At 41.0% G+C, this 14932-nt stretch overlaps 1 protein-coding gene across 4 annotated transcripts in view; it reads right to left on the reverse strand.

The window, feature by feature from the left end:
• The window catches only part of WDR7 (WD repeat domain 7), a 216620-nt gene that overhangs the window by 166638 nt on the left and 35050 nt on the right, over nt 1-14932 (reverse strand). For 2 of the 4 annotated variants that reach the window (XM_081929554.1, XM_081929553.1), the window contains exons 15-17: nt 7812-8578; nt 6796-6884; nt 2463-2549 (exon numbers count right to left, since the gene is read on the reverse strand). In XM_081929554.1, coding sequence (XP_081785680.1) covers nt 2463-2549; nt 6796-6884; nt 7812-8578 — 943 coding nt within the window. The remainder of the gene's footprint in view (nt 1-2462; nt 2550-6795; nt 6885-7811; nt 8579-14932) is intronic. The other 2 variants (XM_081929556.1, XM_081929555.1) reach the window with 1 other exon arrangement.

Here is a 14932-nt window from a genome sequence, read left to right on the forward strand (position 1 = left end):
TCTCCAAGGGCTACATCAGGCACAGGCAAAGTCGGTCCTCCAGATGTTTTTGGCCTACAACTCCCATGATCCCTAGCTAACAGGACAAGTGGTCAGGGATGATGGGAATTGTAGTCCCTAAACATCTGGAGGGCCGAGTTTGCCTGTGCCTGGGCTACATGGAGGAACAGCAGAGGAAAATCATTAAGGTGCAGTACTGCTGGTTCAGGTGTGTGGTAGATTGCCTTCCATGCACAATAGCAACAAGGCTGAAATACATTTCAAATTCCCAAGCACCAGAATTGGTTTTCTCTTGGGGCACATCTTTCTCTCTTTTTTAGGACTGCATCCATGAATAATAATAATAATAGGAGGAGGAGAAAGAAAGAAACAAGACTGTTAGGTATCAGACCAGTTTTTTGAGAATCTTGATGAACATGCTCCAAGGATTTTTTCCCCTCTAAAATCCCTGCTAAAAACCAAACTTAAAAATAAGCAAGACAGGTGTAGAATTGCAGCCAATACATAAAGCCAGACATGGACAATCAGCCATCAAATACACAGAGGAACGAACACTAGCTTTTAAAAGCCATAAAACACACAAAACTCTTTCAAAGTTCTAAACAGCACAACAATACCAAAAAGCATGGGTTCAAATGCTGGTTTTGATGCTCACCAATACGGACATTAAAATAAACAGAAAGCAATGGGTTTCACAGTGAAATCGCCACTGTCCAAGTGCAGAAGTGTAGGTGTTTTACACATACTGTTAACTATAGGAAATAATTTCTCACAGGTTTTAATTTTTTTTTAAAAAAAAACAAAGTACACCTAGGTTAGCATCACCATCTAGCAGGCTCCAATAGCTAGAGCTCAAGCAAAACTATTTAGTTTTTGTTGTGTCGAAAAATGCACACCTTTTCATTTATGTAAAGCACTTTGAGGGTGCTGGGTTTTTTTGAAACAAGCAAGTGGTGTAGAACTTTTATTAAATAAATACATTTTCACCGCCTTGCAATAATATTTGCTTAGTAAGTTGAATTGCCTTTATTTGATGTTATTCCCAATTACCCTCGCTGATGTCGTCACATAGCTAAGTCTGATTGGCTATACTATCATGATGTCATCCCAGTCACTATAGGATCATCCATGTGACTACTCTAATAAGGACTACTCTAATAAGGAAAAACAGCAAAAACACCCCCCCCCCCAAAAGGTGCATATGCTTGTAATTTAGATTTTATTTTCAGGAGAAGTTTCTTTCTTTTCTTTCTTTCTTTTTTTCGTATTCGGGAGAAATTTCAAACCTGGAAAAAATCACAACTTTTACCCTCCAAACTTAGAAAAGGGGGGATTTCCGACACAACTTTAATACACCACGTCTAATCACTGCAGAAGTAATCTGGATTGCTGCTGGTTTCTAATGAATTCTTCCAGTCACCACTTAAGAGGAAGGCTTGTATCTACTTAGAGCTGAATGAAGCAATTCTCTCTTAGCATGACAACTAAGCCATCGGACACATAGATGTTACCTGCTGAACAGAGTCTCTATTTCTCGTGTAAAGGAAAAACTGGATACATTTAGTAGCACAATGAATGAGAACAATGTATACAAATAATTGAAAAGTGGTCCATAATTCATAAACAGTAGAACTTACGAAAACGCCTACAAGCAGAAGAATCTACAAATCATTTAAACTGATACATCGCCTTTTAGAAATCAGCTTAGTTCCACTGAAGTTAACAAGGTTAGGCAGATTTAATTGCTTATTTTTTTGCTCTTTGCTTTTTTATTTCTTTTATTTTTTTGCTGTTTGTAGGGTACTTTATTTCCTTTTTTAAACAACAACAACATGATCTTTTCTAGGTGATCTTTTGAGAGAAAGAAATTACCTGCACATTACAAGACTGTATTAGAAAACAAGTATTTACAAGATCTCGGATTTTGCCTTTACAGATAAAAGAATGGTAACAAAACCCTTACATGTTGTCACTGAAAAACACCCTCTATTTATAAGCAAAGAAATTTTTATCAATAGGAAAGTTATCCACAAGGTAACCAACTTTCTCTAAGCCCCCCAAAATATCCCTTCAGTTGCGATTCAATTGCTTAAATCCTCATTCTGAAGCCACCGGAAAATTAAAAATATGTAATTGTTCTCTCCTTGTCCCTTCCCCCAAAAGGTGAAAAAGGGTTGACAAATTGAATTTAAAGATCTTAATTCGTTAAATATAAATTTCTTTTTTCCAGTCAGATAAGCTAGCTGCTTAAGTGATGTACAACAATCACTTAAAGGCAGAGAAAAATGAATTAAAACTAATCATTAGTTGCAAATAAAGGTTGCTAAATGAAGCTTGTTTTCAAATTGAGAAAGTGAATGAATGTGCAGATTAGAAGAGGCATGTAACAACGAGAGAGCAAGTTAGTTTAAAGAAAAAGAAAAAGAAAAAGGCCAAGTAGATAGAAACGGAGGTGAGAATACCTTCATTTACTAAGAAACAGGTATGTAAAGGAGCAGGGTCAGAGCCAGAGAGATCAGCTTCAGTGCTAGCAGAAACAGCAGGAGCAACTTGAGCAGGAAGGAAGAAATAAAGAGGAAAATGAAGACAGACGTTTCAGAAAACGGTTTGTATTACTAAAGAATGGGGAAAGGGGGAGAACCATAACTCTCTGGGACTATATTAGCAATTACTATACAAGAACCCTTCAAGAAGCGTTCTAGTGAGAGAGAAACAAGTCAATTATAGAACACAGGGTGAGACTTTGGTTACTTGGACTATACACCAAGAAATGTTAAATCAAGAAACTTGCATCAATCCCATTTTAAACAGCAGAGTGAGCACGTTAGGTAGGGAAATCCTGGTCACAGTTACACGTACTAACAGAAAGTCCACATTATGACAAGCAATAGTGTGGCTTAAAATCACAAGTAATTATAAACTCAAAGAACCAGGATATAAATTACCATCCACGTCACAACTGCACGAATAAAGCTTTACAGTTAAGACAAGTCTAATTTTGGATGTTTTGACCTTTGCAAATTGTTTTAAGGCCCGGCCGAATAAAACACCTTGAAAACTAATCTCTTTAGTACCCACACTAAGATTGATTTAGTGCGTACTGTCAACTACTTTCAGTGAGGAAGCCACTTTAAAAAGTTAATTGCTCAGAATAGTTTTTGCCAAATTAAAATTTCTGCCGTTTTACGATGGCCGTTTTGTGAATTGTGGTGGGGTTCTTATTTTTTTTAATGCGAAGGCAGTCCAAAGGCAGCCATAAACTTTATAGTTTCGCTAATGCTCCATGAATCAAATTATCATATGAAAGGACAGGCAGACCGTATGGCACACACCATTCTACAACCAGAGGTCAATGTTAAGATTTAGAGGTCACTGGCTGACACTTCCTTCTCACAGAGAATTACCATATGTCATGCACAAGCATCTTCAAATTAATCCCTCTCCTTTATTCCATTGCAGAACAACAATGAGCTCAGGCTCCAGAACAGATTAAGCATTGTTTCCTGAATTGTATGTTTGGTTTTCATGCAGTGAACTTCTTTTGTCACTCTAAGACATCTGCATCAAATTTACTTCTTCTATGATTTCCACGCGAATGCATCACGATGGCACGCGCAACGCTGTAAACCAGCTAGCATGTATTACGTGTGAATTAAAAAATAATAATAACAGACAACCAGGATTGGGGAAAGATCTTGAACTGATAAAAGCACAAGCTTTCCAAAAATACACCCAATTGTCAGAGTTTACAGTTCGATATTTAAGCTTCACTCCTTTGTGATGAGGGTGGGAGAAAGAGAACAGTCTCTCTGGCTGTCATTGTTTATATCAATCAGTTTAACTGAAAGTAACAACAGCTGGCTTGGTAGGCCAGCAGAACTGGGCGTTCGAGCAATCTGATAAAATACGCTGCATGAATTGATTGTGCTCAGCCACTGTCCATTGCATGTTAGATGCGCTGCAATTAAGAAAGTTAAACTCACAGAAATGCACAACATGTCACAGGCACCAAGTCAAGCGATAGATGCGAAAAACCTACAATATGATAACTAGGAGAAAGGTGGAACAAAAATCTAACGATTTCATGAATAAAAATATTCTGGCTGTCACTGTTTATGATAAACTTTCCCCCATTTATTATCAGGGCAGAAGTAAGCAAATAACTGTAGATCTGATAGCATGAACTGTAAATATGACAATAGCATTATGAACCACATTAACAGATGACCAATGAGGATGGTAATACCTGAAGGAGCGTCTCCACCCCCATCGTTCAGCCCAGAGACTGAGGTCCAGCTCTGATGGCCTTCTGGTGGTTCCCTCACTGCGAGAAGTGAGGTTACAGGGCACCAGGCAGAGGGCCTTCTCAGTAGTGGCACCCACCCTGTGGAACGCCCTCCCATCAGATGTCAAGGAAATAAACAACTATCTGACTTTTAGGAGACATCTGAAGGCAGCCCTGTTTAGGGAAGTTATTTATGTTTGAAGTTTTATTCTGTTTTTAATGTTCTGTTGAAAGCCACCCAGAGTGGTTGGGAAAACCCAGCCAGATGGGCGGGGTAGATTATTTTATTTTATTTTTTATTTTATTTTATTTTTTATTTTATTTTATTTTTTTATTTTATTTTATTTTATTTTATTTTTGAAAGGCCTCCCAGTGCACCATGGTTTAGATGACACTACATTGTGAACATTAAAAAAAAAAAAGTAAATGACATGCAACCTCACATTACAGTGGTACCTCAGGTTACATACGCTTCAGGTTACAGACTCCACTAACCCAGAAATAGTGCTTCAGGTTAAGAACTTTGCTTCAGGATGAGAACAGAAATTGTGCTCCGGCGGCACGGCAGCAGCGGGAGGCCCCATTAGCTAAAGTAGTGCTTCAGGTTAAGAACAGTTTCAGGTTAAGAACAGACCTCTGGAACGAATTAAGTACTTAACCCGAGGTACCACTATAGTGGACTTCTGCTTGCCTGACATAACTCTTCTTCCCTGTTCCCTGTGCCATCCCCAAATCTGCTCTGGAGGGGCTGAGGGGAGGAGCAGGGGAAGGGGGAGTCTCACCATACCAGAAGAAGCCCTTTTTGCTGACTAGCAGCTACCAATGCATGTCAGCCATAATGATTTACACACTTTACTGCACAGAAAAGTCAAACTTCATCATAGCATCACATACAGTGAGAAACTGAAATATTTGCTTTCACATCCGTTCATTGCTCATTAAAAGCAAGACTGAAAGCTTTCATTCACTTGATTGCTATGCTATTAAATGTGGCTTTAAAGGAGGCAAAAGTTTTTTCAGTTAATGAAATTTTATCTCTCCACTAAATTTCAAAAAAGGAAAAGAAACACTGAGGGGGGGGGTTCATGGACACTTCTCTGGGTTACTCTACAGACTTCCAGGGGGATTTGTATTCAATTTCTAACTTTCTTCTCTCGCAAATCATTCACAACCAAACTACCTTCCGGTCGGGGGGAGGGGCGCAGTGCGTTATCTAATAATTGTATGTATGTATGTACATATGTATGTATGTATGTATTTCCCACCCATTTGGCTGGGTTGCCCCAGCCACTCTGGGCAGTTTCCAACACATATAAAATCATCAGACATTAAAATCCTCCTGATACTGCGCTGCCTTCAGAAGCCTTCTAAAAGTTGTATAGTCATTTACCTCCTTGACTTCCAATGGGGACATCTACACTTGAGTTCAACATAAAGCAATGTGCTTGATTTATTGTGTTTTACATATAGTGGCCATGAGAAGAGGATCAGATGCTAGGCAGGAGATCCCTCTGTCTTAGGTACAGTGCTATTAAGACACAGGGTGCTTTTCTTAACGGATTAATCAAATTTATATTGCCCTGTTAACAAGACTATGCGTGGAACAAAGAGAGAGTAACAAAGGAGTTTTAGAAAGGTGATACCCTTTTTTGCCCAGATGTCAATGGACACACGTTTCCTTTTCCAGAAAGAAAATAAGGAGAATGTGGAATCCGATAGAAAGATTTCTGCTTGCACAACAGAACTTTGTTCCCCTCTCCTTTCCCATGTGTCCTCTAAATATGTCATAGGGGGTTCCCCCAACCCTTCGGAGCAGGTTTGTGGAGGTGAGGCACACATGAGGAGAGGAGAGGTCAGTCCCACTATGCAAGCAGACATCCTTGCACTGATGGGATGTGGTAGCTGAATACTGCCCCCAAGAGCCCAGATATTATTTGAGCCATGCCCTTTCATGGGCTCCCTTGAGTCACACACAGGTTAATCTATCCATCTCTGAATACCAGAGATATACAGGATCAGTAATGCCAAGCATTAAAGAGAGAGAAGTCAAACAGAGTGGATCTAGAGATTCCCTTCCTCAGAACAACCACTGGGATTAACCTGAGTTGTAATTATGCTGATCTGTCATTTTAGGAACAGATTGCAAAACTGGACTGCAAGGCTCATGGCAAGTGCAGGTTTCATATCAGTCCCTGGTGATGAACTGCCAGGAGATGAATCCAGGGTGAGTTCAAAGAATGGTGGATCAGATATATATGACCTTAATCTCCAGCAAGGTGCTTGGCTGTCAGCACGGGGTACCCGAAAAATGTTGCTGCTATGAACTCAAAAGATCATATGCACACAGGAACCTTCCGTTTCATAAAACACCTGCAATTATCAGACCATCCTTTGCAATTATCAGACATTTCAGCCTAATAACTCAGAAAAAAAGAGAGAAAAGAACGTATCATTAAGTCAATTCCACAGTCTGAGTGATATCTCCATTATCTCAAGGGCCTAGAGGTTACCTTGTTTAATCAGCCCCTGAGCTGTCGGACTGGCAACTGGAGCAGGAGTCTTCACTCTAGCAAGCTCAGGAGTCCCTGGTCTAGGTGGTCTACAAATAAAAAAAAATTCAAGAATTGGGTATGTAAACTCAGAAAATATTGCACACCATATAATATTTGGGCTTGGTGCCACATAAGAATAGCTTAAGAATGGGTTGCATCTTCTGTTAAACATGCACAGATCTCGGTACCCTTTTTACCCAATTCATCATCATTGTCTTTCTCAGCCTCTCTTCTATCAATACCTTAGATATCCTCCATCCCTTTTATTTTCTGGAAAATATAGTTCCCTTCTTTCCTTCCAATGGCTGGTTTAGTATCTTCTGTGGTTATGGTGGTCAAGGAAGATGGAGAGGCTTACCTCAATTCTCATATAAACTTCTTCTTAGCTTCTATTTTATCCATGAAGTTTTATTTTTAAAACCAGACAGGCAAAAATAGTTGTCAAGTGCTGTAACCTGTACTGAGTCTAGACAGCGACAACAACAAATCAAACATCATTTTATGAACCACCTCCTTAACAACATAACTTTCGCCTATTTGAAATGTAATATAACATTTCAATCATTTGACGGAAACCTCACCAAAATGGTGTCCAGGTACAAATACCTAGAACTTCACTACTTTCAGCCAAATTGGAATAACAATACAGGGTATAAGAAAGAAAAGGAAAAGAAATCTGGCTCTGGGTTTATCTAGGCCAAGGTTTCCCAGACTTGGGTCTCCAGCTGCTTTTGGACTACAACTCCCATCATCCCTAGCTAGCAGGACCAGTGGTCAGGGGTGATGGGAAATGCAGACCAAAAACAGCTGGAGACCCAAGTCTGGGAATCCCTGATCTAGGATGAAATTCAACAAAACAATGATCTAGCAATAAGGAATGCACAACTGTGTACTAAAGAAAGGTGGTTCGGAGTGAGACAGCAAAGGATGAAAGAGGTAAATTGAATAGGTTTATTTATTTTTTCTACAGGTACCTGACTGGTCCCTTCTTCATATGATCACCAATGAATGTTGCGTTCGTCATGCTCATCAAGGTGTTAGCCAAGGAGATAATGGAGAGGAGGTGCTGAGTAGTTACTGCGCGTGATATGCCATATGTTCCTCTGATATGTCCCTCCGTGGGAGATACAGACTTCCCTACCTCCACATCAACGGAGGGCATCTTGCCTATGGGCTGATTGTATCCGGGAAGCATCAGCGACATGTGGCCTCCTCTCGAGAGCAAGCCAAAAGAGACGGAGCAGTGAGGTCTCAGCATCCCCAAGCGGTCGCTGCAAAGCTCATCTAGAACACCGTTCAAGCCCCAAGCATGAAGGCATGACATAAACAACTTGGCTGTGTCCATGGTTAGATTGTATTCTAAGAGGGTTAAGGGCTTAGATTTGCTGGACCGGTACTCGGGATCGCTGTCTTCTCTCCTCTGCCTGGCTTCTTCGTCGTCCTCATCCTCATCAAGGAGATGTTCTTTTATGTTCTCTTTGATTGTTTCTTTGACCTGCTGGAACAGGACCGCTGCTCGTTTGCCAGCCAGGAAGGAGCTCCCTTTGTCAGAACTACCAGATGCTTTCTGCAAATTCTCTGGGGAAATAAGGGCTGTATTAGGCCTGGAGGCTTCTTCAGTTAGCAGTTGAATAATCAGAGCTTCTACATCAAAGAAGAGCACATGGACATCTGGGTCTGTTAAGTTAGTCTTCAGGGCCTGAACCATCAGAGAGTTGTGAGAGTACTTAGGCAAATTTCCCTGCAATAAAACATGCAATAGTTATTTCTCTGGCTTGTGCAGTACTCTGCAAAGAGTTTGCGCAAAACATAACCTGGGTATCTTGGATAGGAGAAGAGTTGTGGCATTTGAAAGCAAGCAAACAACAAACTTGAAATGTGAATGATTTAAGATTACTATATGATTCCTTTTTTAAAAAAAAGTATAATTAAATGCGAAACACTCCAAAACAATATGTATAATGTATTTTTGAAAAATATGCTAAGCATTTAATTGTATTTTCCCATGCTTTAAAAAAAAAAATATTAGGAACCAGCACGCATCTGTTGGGTTATCCATGTGGTTTTACGTGATAGTAGCACTTGTACAAACTGTGTCCAAGTCTATCAAGGATCCCAAGAGAAGGGATAAATTAATTCAGTGTTTCCCAACCTTGTGCCTCCAGCTGTTTTTGAACTACAATTCCCATCATCCCTGACCACTGGTCTTGCTAGCTAGGGATGATGGGAGTTGTAGGCCAAAAACATCTGGAGGCCCAAGGTTGGGAAACACTGAATTAATTCATCCAAGAGAAACAGATACGTGTATGAAAAAGACAAAGGCGCAGACAGTTCCCCACCTTTTTTGGACAGGTGTTGATACACAGGTGTTTGCAGGACTCCCTTCGCAGAAATAAAACATTGAAAAGCATTGTCTCCCACAGAGCCAATCTACACTGGGAAGTCTAAAGAAGACTTACAGCACATTCCCATATATGTCCACTCAGAGGTCGAGGCCCCATTGAGCTCACAGGTAAAGTGTGAAATCAGATTATAACTGTAACAGGGTTTCTCCTTCTTCCCCACTTTGGAATGCAAGATCACAGGGCAGTTGTTGAATTCATTGTTAAAATTACCAGTGCCACTTTAGACAGTAAATAATGAATTAGCACGCACAAACACACGCCTCTTAAATACCCCCAGAGATTTATGTTTGGCACTAAATGGGATACGTAACTCTTTGTTGATTCTGCGCACACATTTTTAAGATCTGCTCCTTTGATGCTCAGTTCAGCCCCTAGAACAATATGCTGTCTTTGGCCATCAACCTGTACCTCTTCAAAGCCTCACCTTGCTAGTCAACAGCATGTACATCCTTCCTTGGTCTGCCAAGGAAGTGAGGATGATGAAAGCAGACAATGCTAGAGTGCAAGCCGCATTCAACTTGCGCCAAATTAGACTGATTTCAATACCAATCCCATTTGCGGGGGCTAAGTAGTGGAGGTCAATTTCAATCTCTGTTTCCACCACCATGCAAAACACATTTTCAGGCAGAGAAGGGGCTCACACTGTATGGGAAACCAAGTTGGTCTCCAGTGGTAGGTTGGATCGGGGAGAAGAACACAATGCATCATCAGATTCTCCTAGCTATATTTTGTTTGATGAATTTCAATGTATCCTGTACATAAATGTTGTGATGGTCTCTGTCAAGGTTATGATGCAGCCTTGAAAATCCTCTCTGCACCAGCCCTTCTCAAGCCCTGCCTCATAGGAAGCCGATAGATTGTAGCCAAGGGGCCACGTTTAAACTCCAAGCAGGGTAGGAAAGTGTAGAGCTTGACAGTATTTAAAGCTTCAACTTCAGCAGTTGTTGGAAGTATCTGTTCCCGAACCAGCCCCTAGAATTTTCACAAAGCTGTGTTTCTCCAGTCTGCATTCTAGAGCCTCTTCTCTTCCATTCTACGCATTTATTTATTTATACATACATACATAACAAAATTTATCTACAGTGGTACCTTGGTTCTCAAACTTAATCCGTTCTGGAAGTCCGTTCCAAAACCAAAGTGTTCCAAAACCAAGGCACGCTTTCCCACAGAAAGCAATGCAAAATGGATTAATCCATTCCAGACTTTTAAAACAACCCCTAAAACAGCAATTTAACATGAATTTTACTATCTAATGAGACCATTGATCCATTAAATGAAAGCAATAAACAATGTACTGCAGACACCCAGTACCTGAACTGGGTTCCACACAGTCACAAAAACAAAATAAAAAGAGCCACAAAAACAAAAACGCAAAATAAATAGCAAAAACAGGCAGACCTCAGCGTAACACTCAAATCGGAAGTGTAACACTCAAATCGGAAGCGTAACACTCAAAGCGGAGCACGTTCAACTTCCAAAAAAAAGTTAGCAAACCAGATGTTTGAGTACCAAGGCGTTTGAAAACCAAGGTACCACTGTACTGCGTGATTTTAGCAAAACCTCTAAGCCGTTTAACAAGAAACCCAATGCTCTGCTCCTGACCTCGGCTGCACATTGCACGGCCAGTTCCTGTTTTCTAACAATTTATCTGCATGCGTGCGTTCCTCCTCCATCCCAAACAGTGGGTGTTTCCTGCTCCCCGTGTGCTTAACTGTTCATGCATGCATTCACCTGCCCTGGCAAGTTCATCACTCACTGCATGTTATCTATTCCTCACGCAAAAGGCTGAAAAGTGCAGCTGTGAAAGTGACAAGTCCCCCTTACACACACACCTCCGCAGGGAGCCTGCCGAAGACTCTTCACAGTAATGGTGAAATTGACAAAAGGCAAAACTCCTACAGAAGAAAAAAATTTTTTTTGAAACCCCCTATAATGAAGGAGCCTCTCTGGCGATAGCGGTGATGGAGAAAGCTCATCAGTTTCACCACTTCGGTTTGCAGCCTTTGCAGGTAATTCTCTGAACTCGAGCAAGATTTCCACAAAACCTGCCAGAAAGATTTCAAAGAGCAGCAGTGAAACTGACAATCTTGGAAGCTCAAGGCTGGAGAGGTGAAACTGACAAGAGGCTTCAACCCTCTTGTCAATTTCCCCTTTCACCTCCTCACAGCGAAGGGACTTCTGGGAACTCGCCGAAAAGGCAAAGGAGTGTTTGTCAGCTATACCGCTCTTCTCTGCAAACTACACAAATCTAAGAGCTTGTAACAAGCCGTTGATCGTCTCATCACATCTATTTTCATTTTTGTTTATTTTACACGCGGCAATGACAAGTTTACGCACCAAATCCAGCCACCAGTTTCTGTTTCTTAAGAGAAGTTTAATTAGGTAAGATTTAATTGGATAAAATGACAGTGAGGGTTTAATAAAAGGTGCTTGACAGTGGAGCGTATTCCCTCGGGAGGTTGTGGACTCCCCTTCCTTGGAGGTTTTCAAGCAGAGCTTGGATGGCCGTCTGTCATGGATGCTTTAGCCGAGGTTCCTGCATTGCAGAGGGTTGGACTAGATGACTTACGGGGTCCCAACTCTACAATTCTGTGATTCTATGAATATACCATAAGAAAGCCCTGTTGGATCAGATCAAATGCCCAACTACCAGTTTGAATTATGGTGCTGGAGGAGACTCTTGAGAGTCCCATGGACTGCAAGAAGATCAAACCTATCCATTCCGAAGGAAATCAGCCCTGAGTGCTCACTGGAAGGACAGATCCTGAAGCTGAGGCTCCAATACATGAGAAGAGAAGACTCCCTGGAAAAGACCCTGATGCTGGGAAAGATGGAGGGCACAAGGAGAAGGGGACGGCAGAGGACAAGATGGTTGGATATTGTTCTTGAAGCTACCAGCATGAGTTTGAACAAACTGCTGGAGGCAATGGAAGACAGGAGTGCCTGGCGTGCTCTGGTCCATGGGTTCACGAAGAGTCAGACACGACTAAATGACTAAACAACAACAACCAGTTCTCACAGTGACGAACCTTAATAGCTCCCTCACCTTTGCAAAGGAGAACTGCAATTGGCAAACCTTACCATGAAATGGGCCATCAATGGCAACTATACCATCCCATTTCACCCAAAATTGGGAAACTGTGATTTTGATTGTTTTAAAATTATTTGTATGAAATTTTTGAAATACAGGCAACTCCTGTTTTAGGTAAGAGCAATATGTGCATGATCATGGCCACACACCTGCCAAACCCAGAAGTGACTTGGAAACATAATAAAATATGCCACTAAAAGGGCAGGGGCAGGGATGGGGAAGAGGCGGCATGAGACACAGTGGAGGCAGAATGGGGCGTTTCAATTGCACGCAATTTCACACAAGCGCACAATGACCCGGGACACAACCCCCTTCCAATTTGAGGGATGCCTGCATAACATTTGACAAACTACGATTAACGATTTTTGAATGAGGCAGTATATGAAGCTAGAGTCTGGAGTTGGATTCATATTCTTTATTAATTTTTAAATTATATTTATTATTATATTTGTATACCGCCCTTCATCCACAGACCTCAGAGCAATTCCAAAGCAGTTAGCTAGCTAGTCATACAAAATGGGAGGCTATAGTTGACTCTGTGTGTGTGTGCTCACATGGCTCATACACAGGTCAGCTTATCAAGGCAAGACACAATCATCCAAAACATTGATGAGAACTTGTTTCTTAAAGTTCTACTGCTTTAGTTTAATTATCATAAGTACAGAAGGAAATTAAAGCAAGATGAATGGCTCAAGAAGCTACTTTTCTCTTAAAAATGTTCATCCATACAACAATATTATTTGTACCTGTAGCAAACCAGCTCTAATACGTTTAAAGGCAAAGTGCACATACACATTCTCTGCCATTTGAATTTGTTACCCTATTAAAATCATTTTGACACAAGGAATAAGGCAGCAAACTGGAATGCTAGAATTGGAAATATGATGGATTAGCCGAACTTGGTAGCAATCCTAGTGCTGGTCAGTTTCACATGTGTGGACTCACTGATTTTAAACAGGGATAAAATCTATATAAAACTGGGGGATTGCAAAAACACAGAACTGCCCTCTTTTATGAATACCAACCATAAAATCCATGGGGGGAAAATATGACTCTTAACAAAAAGTGGATCTCTGATGCCCTCTGCTGTTCTACTGTCAAACCTGACTAGAAAGCAAGGCAACCCTTTGTTCAGAAGAATACTACAGAATGTCTCAGTATACTTTCATGTATGGGCAACACAGTTCTGAAATGTTTGTACCAAAATGCAATCACCACATCAGGTTATCATGAGCCTTATCCATTTGTTTGATAAAGTTAATATGAGTAGGAATTATTATCACTACAGAAGATATCTATTATTATCTTTTAAAAATCTCTGTGGAAATGTCATCATGTAGCTAAATATTGGTATGCATTCTCATTTGGGTATAGGAGACTGCTGGGGCTATTGTACATTGTGAGAAAAGGAAAAGGAAAATTCTTCATCAAAACAAAGACAAGTACAAAATAAATGGATGGATGCATGTCTGTGCACTTGTTCATTATGAACACAAAGCACCAAAATCTTTCCCTGGGAAGCCTAGTCCCTTGTGTCTATGAGGTTTCCCCAGATATTGGCATAAACTATCATGGCCTACCTTCATAACACTCAAGGACCACAACCTTTTATTAATAAATAAATAAAAATCCCAAACAGAGAAACCAAGAATAGGAATGCTGCACTCAGATCCAACCAATCAAGGGAAATGCACAGGACCTCTGTTCTACCAGCCCTCACTGGATTCTGAGACCTTGTATTAGTTTAGCAGAGCAAGTAGGAAAGTGCTAGCACTGATTTCATTTTTTTAAAAAAAGGATAAGCCATGCTTTCATTATTATTGGGCCAGTATACATGTAATGGCCCAATAAGAATGAAAGCATGCCATATCCTTTTTTTAAAAAAATGATAGGATGCGGGTGGCAGTGTGGTCTAAACCACTGAGCATCTTGGGCTTGCCGATCAGAAGGTTGGCAGTTCGAATCCCCGCGACGGAGGGAGCTCCCGTTGCTTGGTCCCAGCTCCTGCCAATCTAGCAGTTCGAAAGCACGCCCCAAAGTGCAAGTAGATAAATAGGTACAGCTCCAGTGGGAAGGTAAACGGTGTTTCCATGCACTGCTCTGGTTTCGGTGTTCCGTTGCACCAGAGGTGGCTTAGTCATGCTGGCCACATGACCCGGAAAAACTGTCTGTGGACAAACACCGGCTCCCTCAGCCAGTAAAGCGCGATGAGCGCCGCAACCCCAGAGTCGTCTGCAACTGGACTTAACTGTCAGGGGTCCTTTACCTTTAATTATACATGTAATAATTTTAAAACCCACAATGCAATATGAAAAACATAAAAGCAACTAAAAACGCAGTGATTTTAAATGCTTCTGCAGATCAAAAGGTTTTAACCCAGCGCTGAAAGGAATGTAGTGTTGTCACAGAGAATGCCTCTCTTGCGCATTCCAAAGTTGGTGGGCCACCACAGAGAAGGCCCTCTGGTACATGCATAGTGTCAATAGATGAATCATGGAGAAGGGTTGCCTCTGATAATCTTAACGGTGAGGAAGATCAATATGGGAGATGACACTCCTTCAGGTATCTAGACCTCACGCCATTTAGGCTAAAAAGGCAA

The sequence above is a fragment of the Podarcis melisellensis genome (genome assembly GCF_964234715.1).
Source record: "Podarcis melisellensis genome assembly, chromosome: 11".
Taxonomy (NCBI): Eukaryota; Metazoa; Chordata; class Lepidosauria; order Squamata; family Lacertidae; genus Podarcis; species Podarcis melisellensis.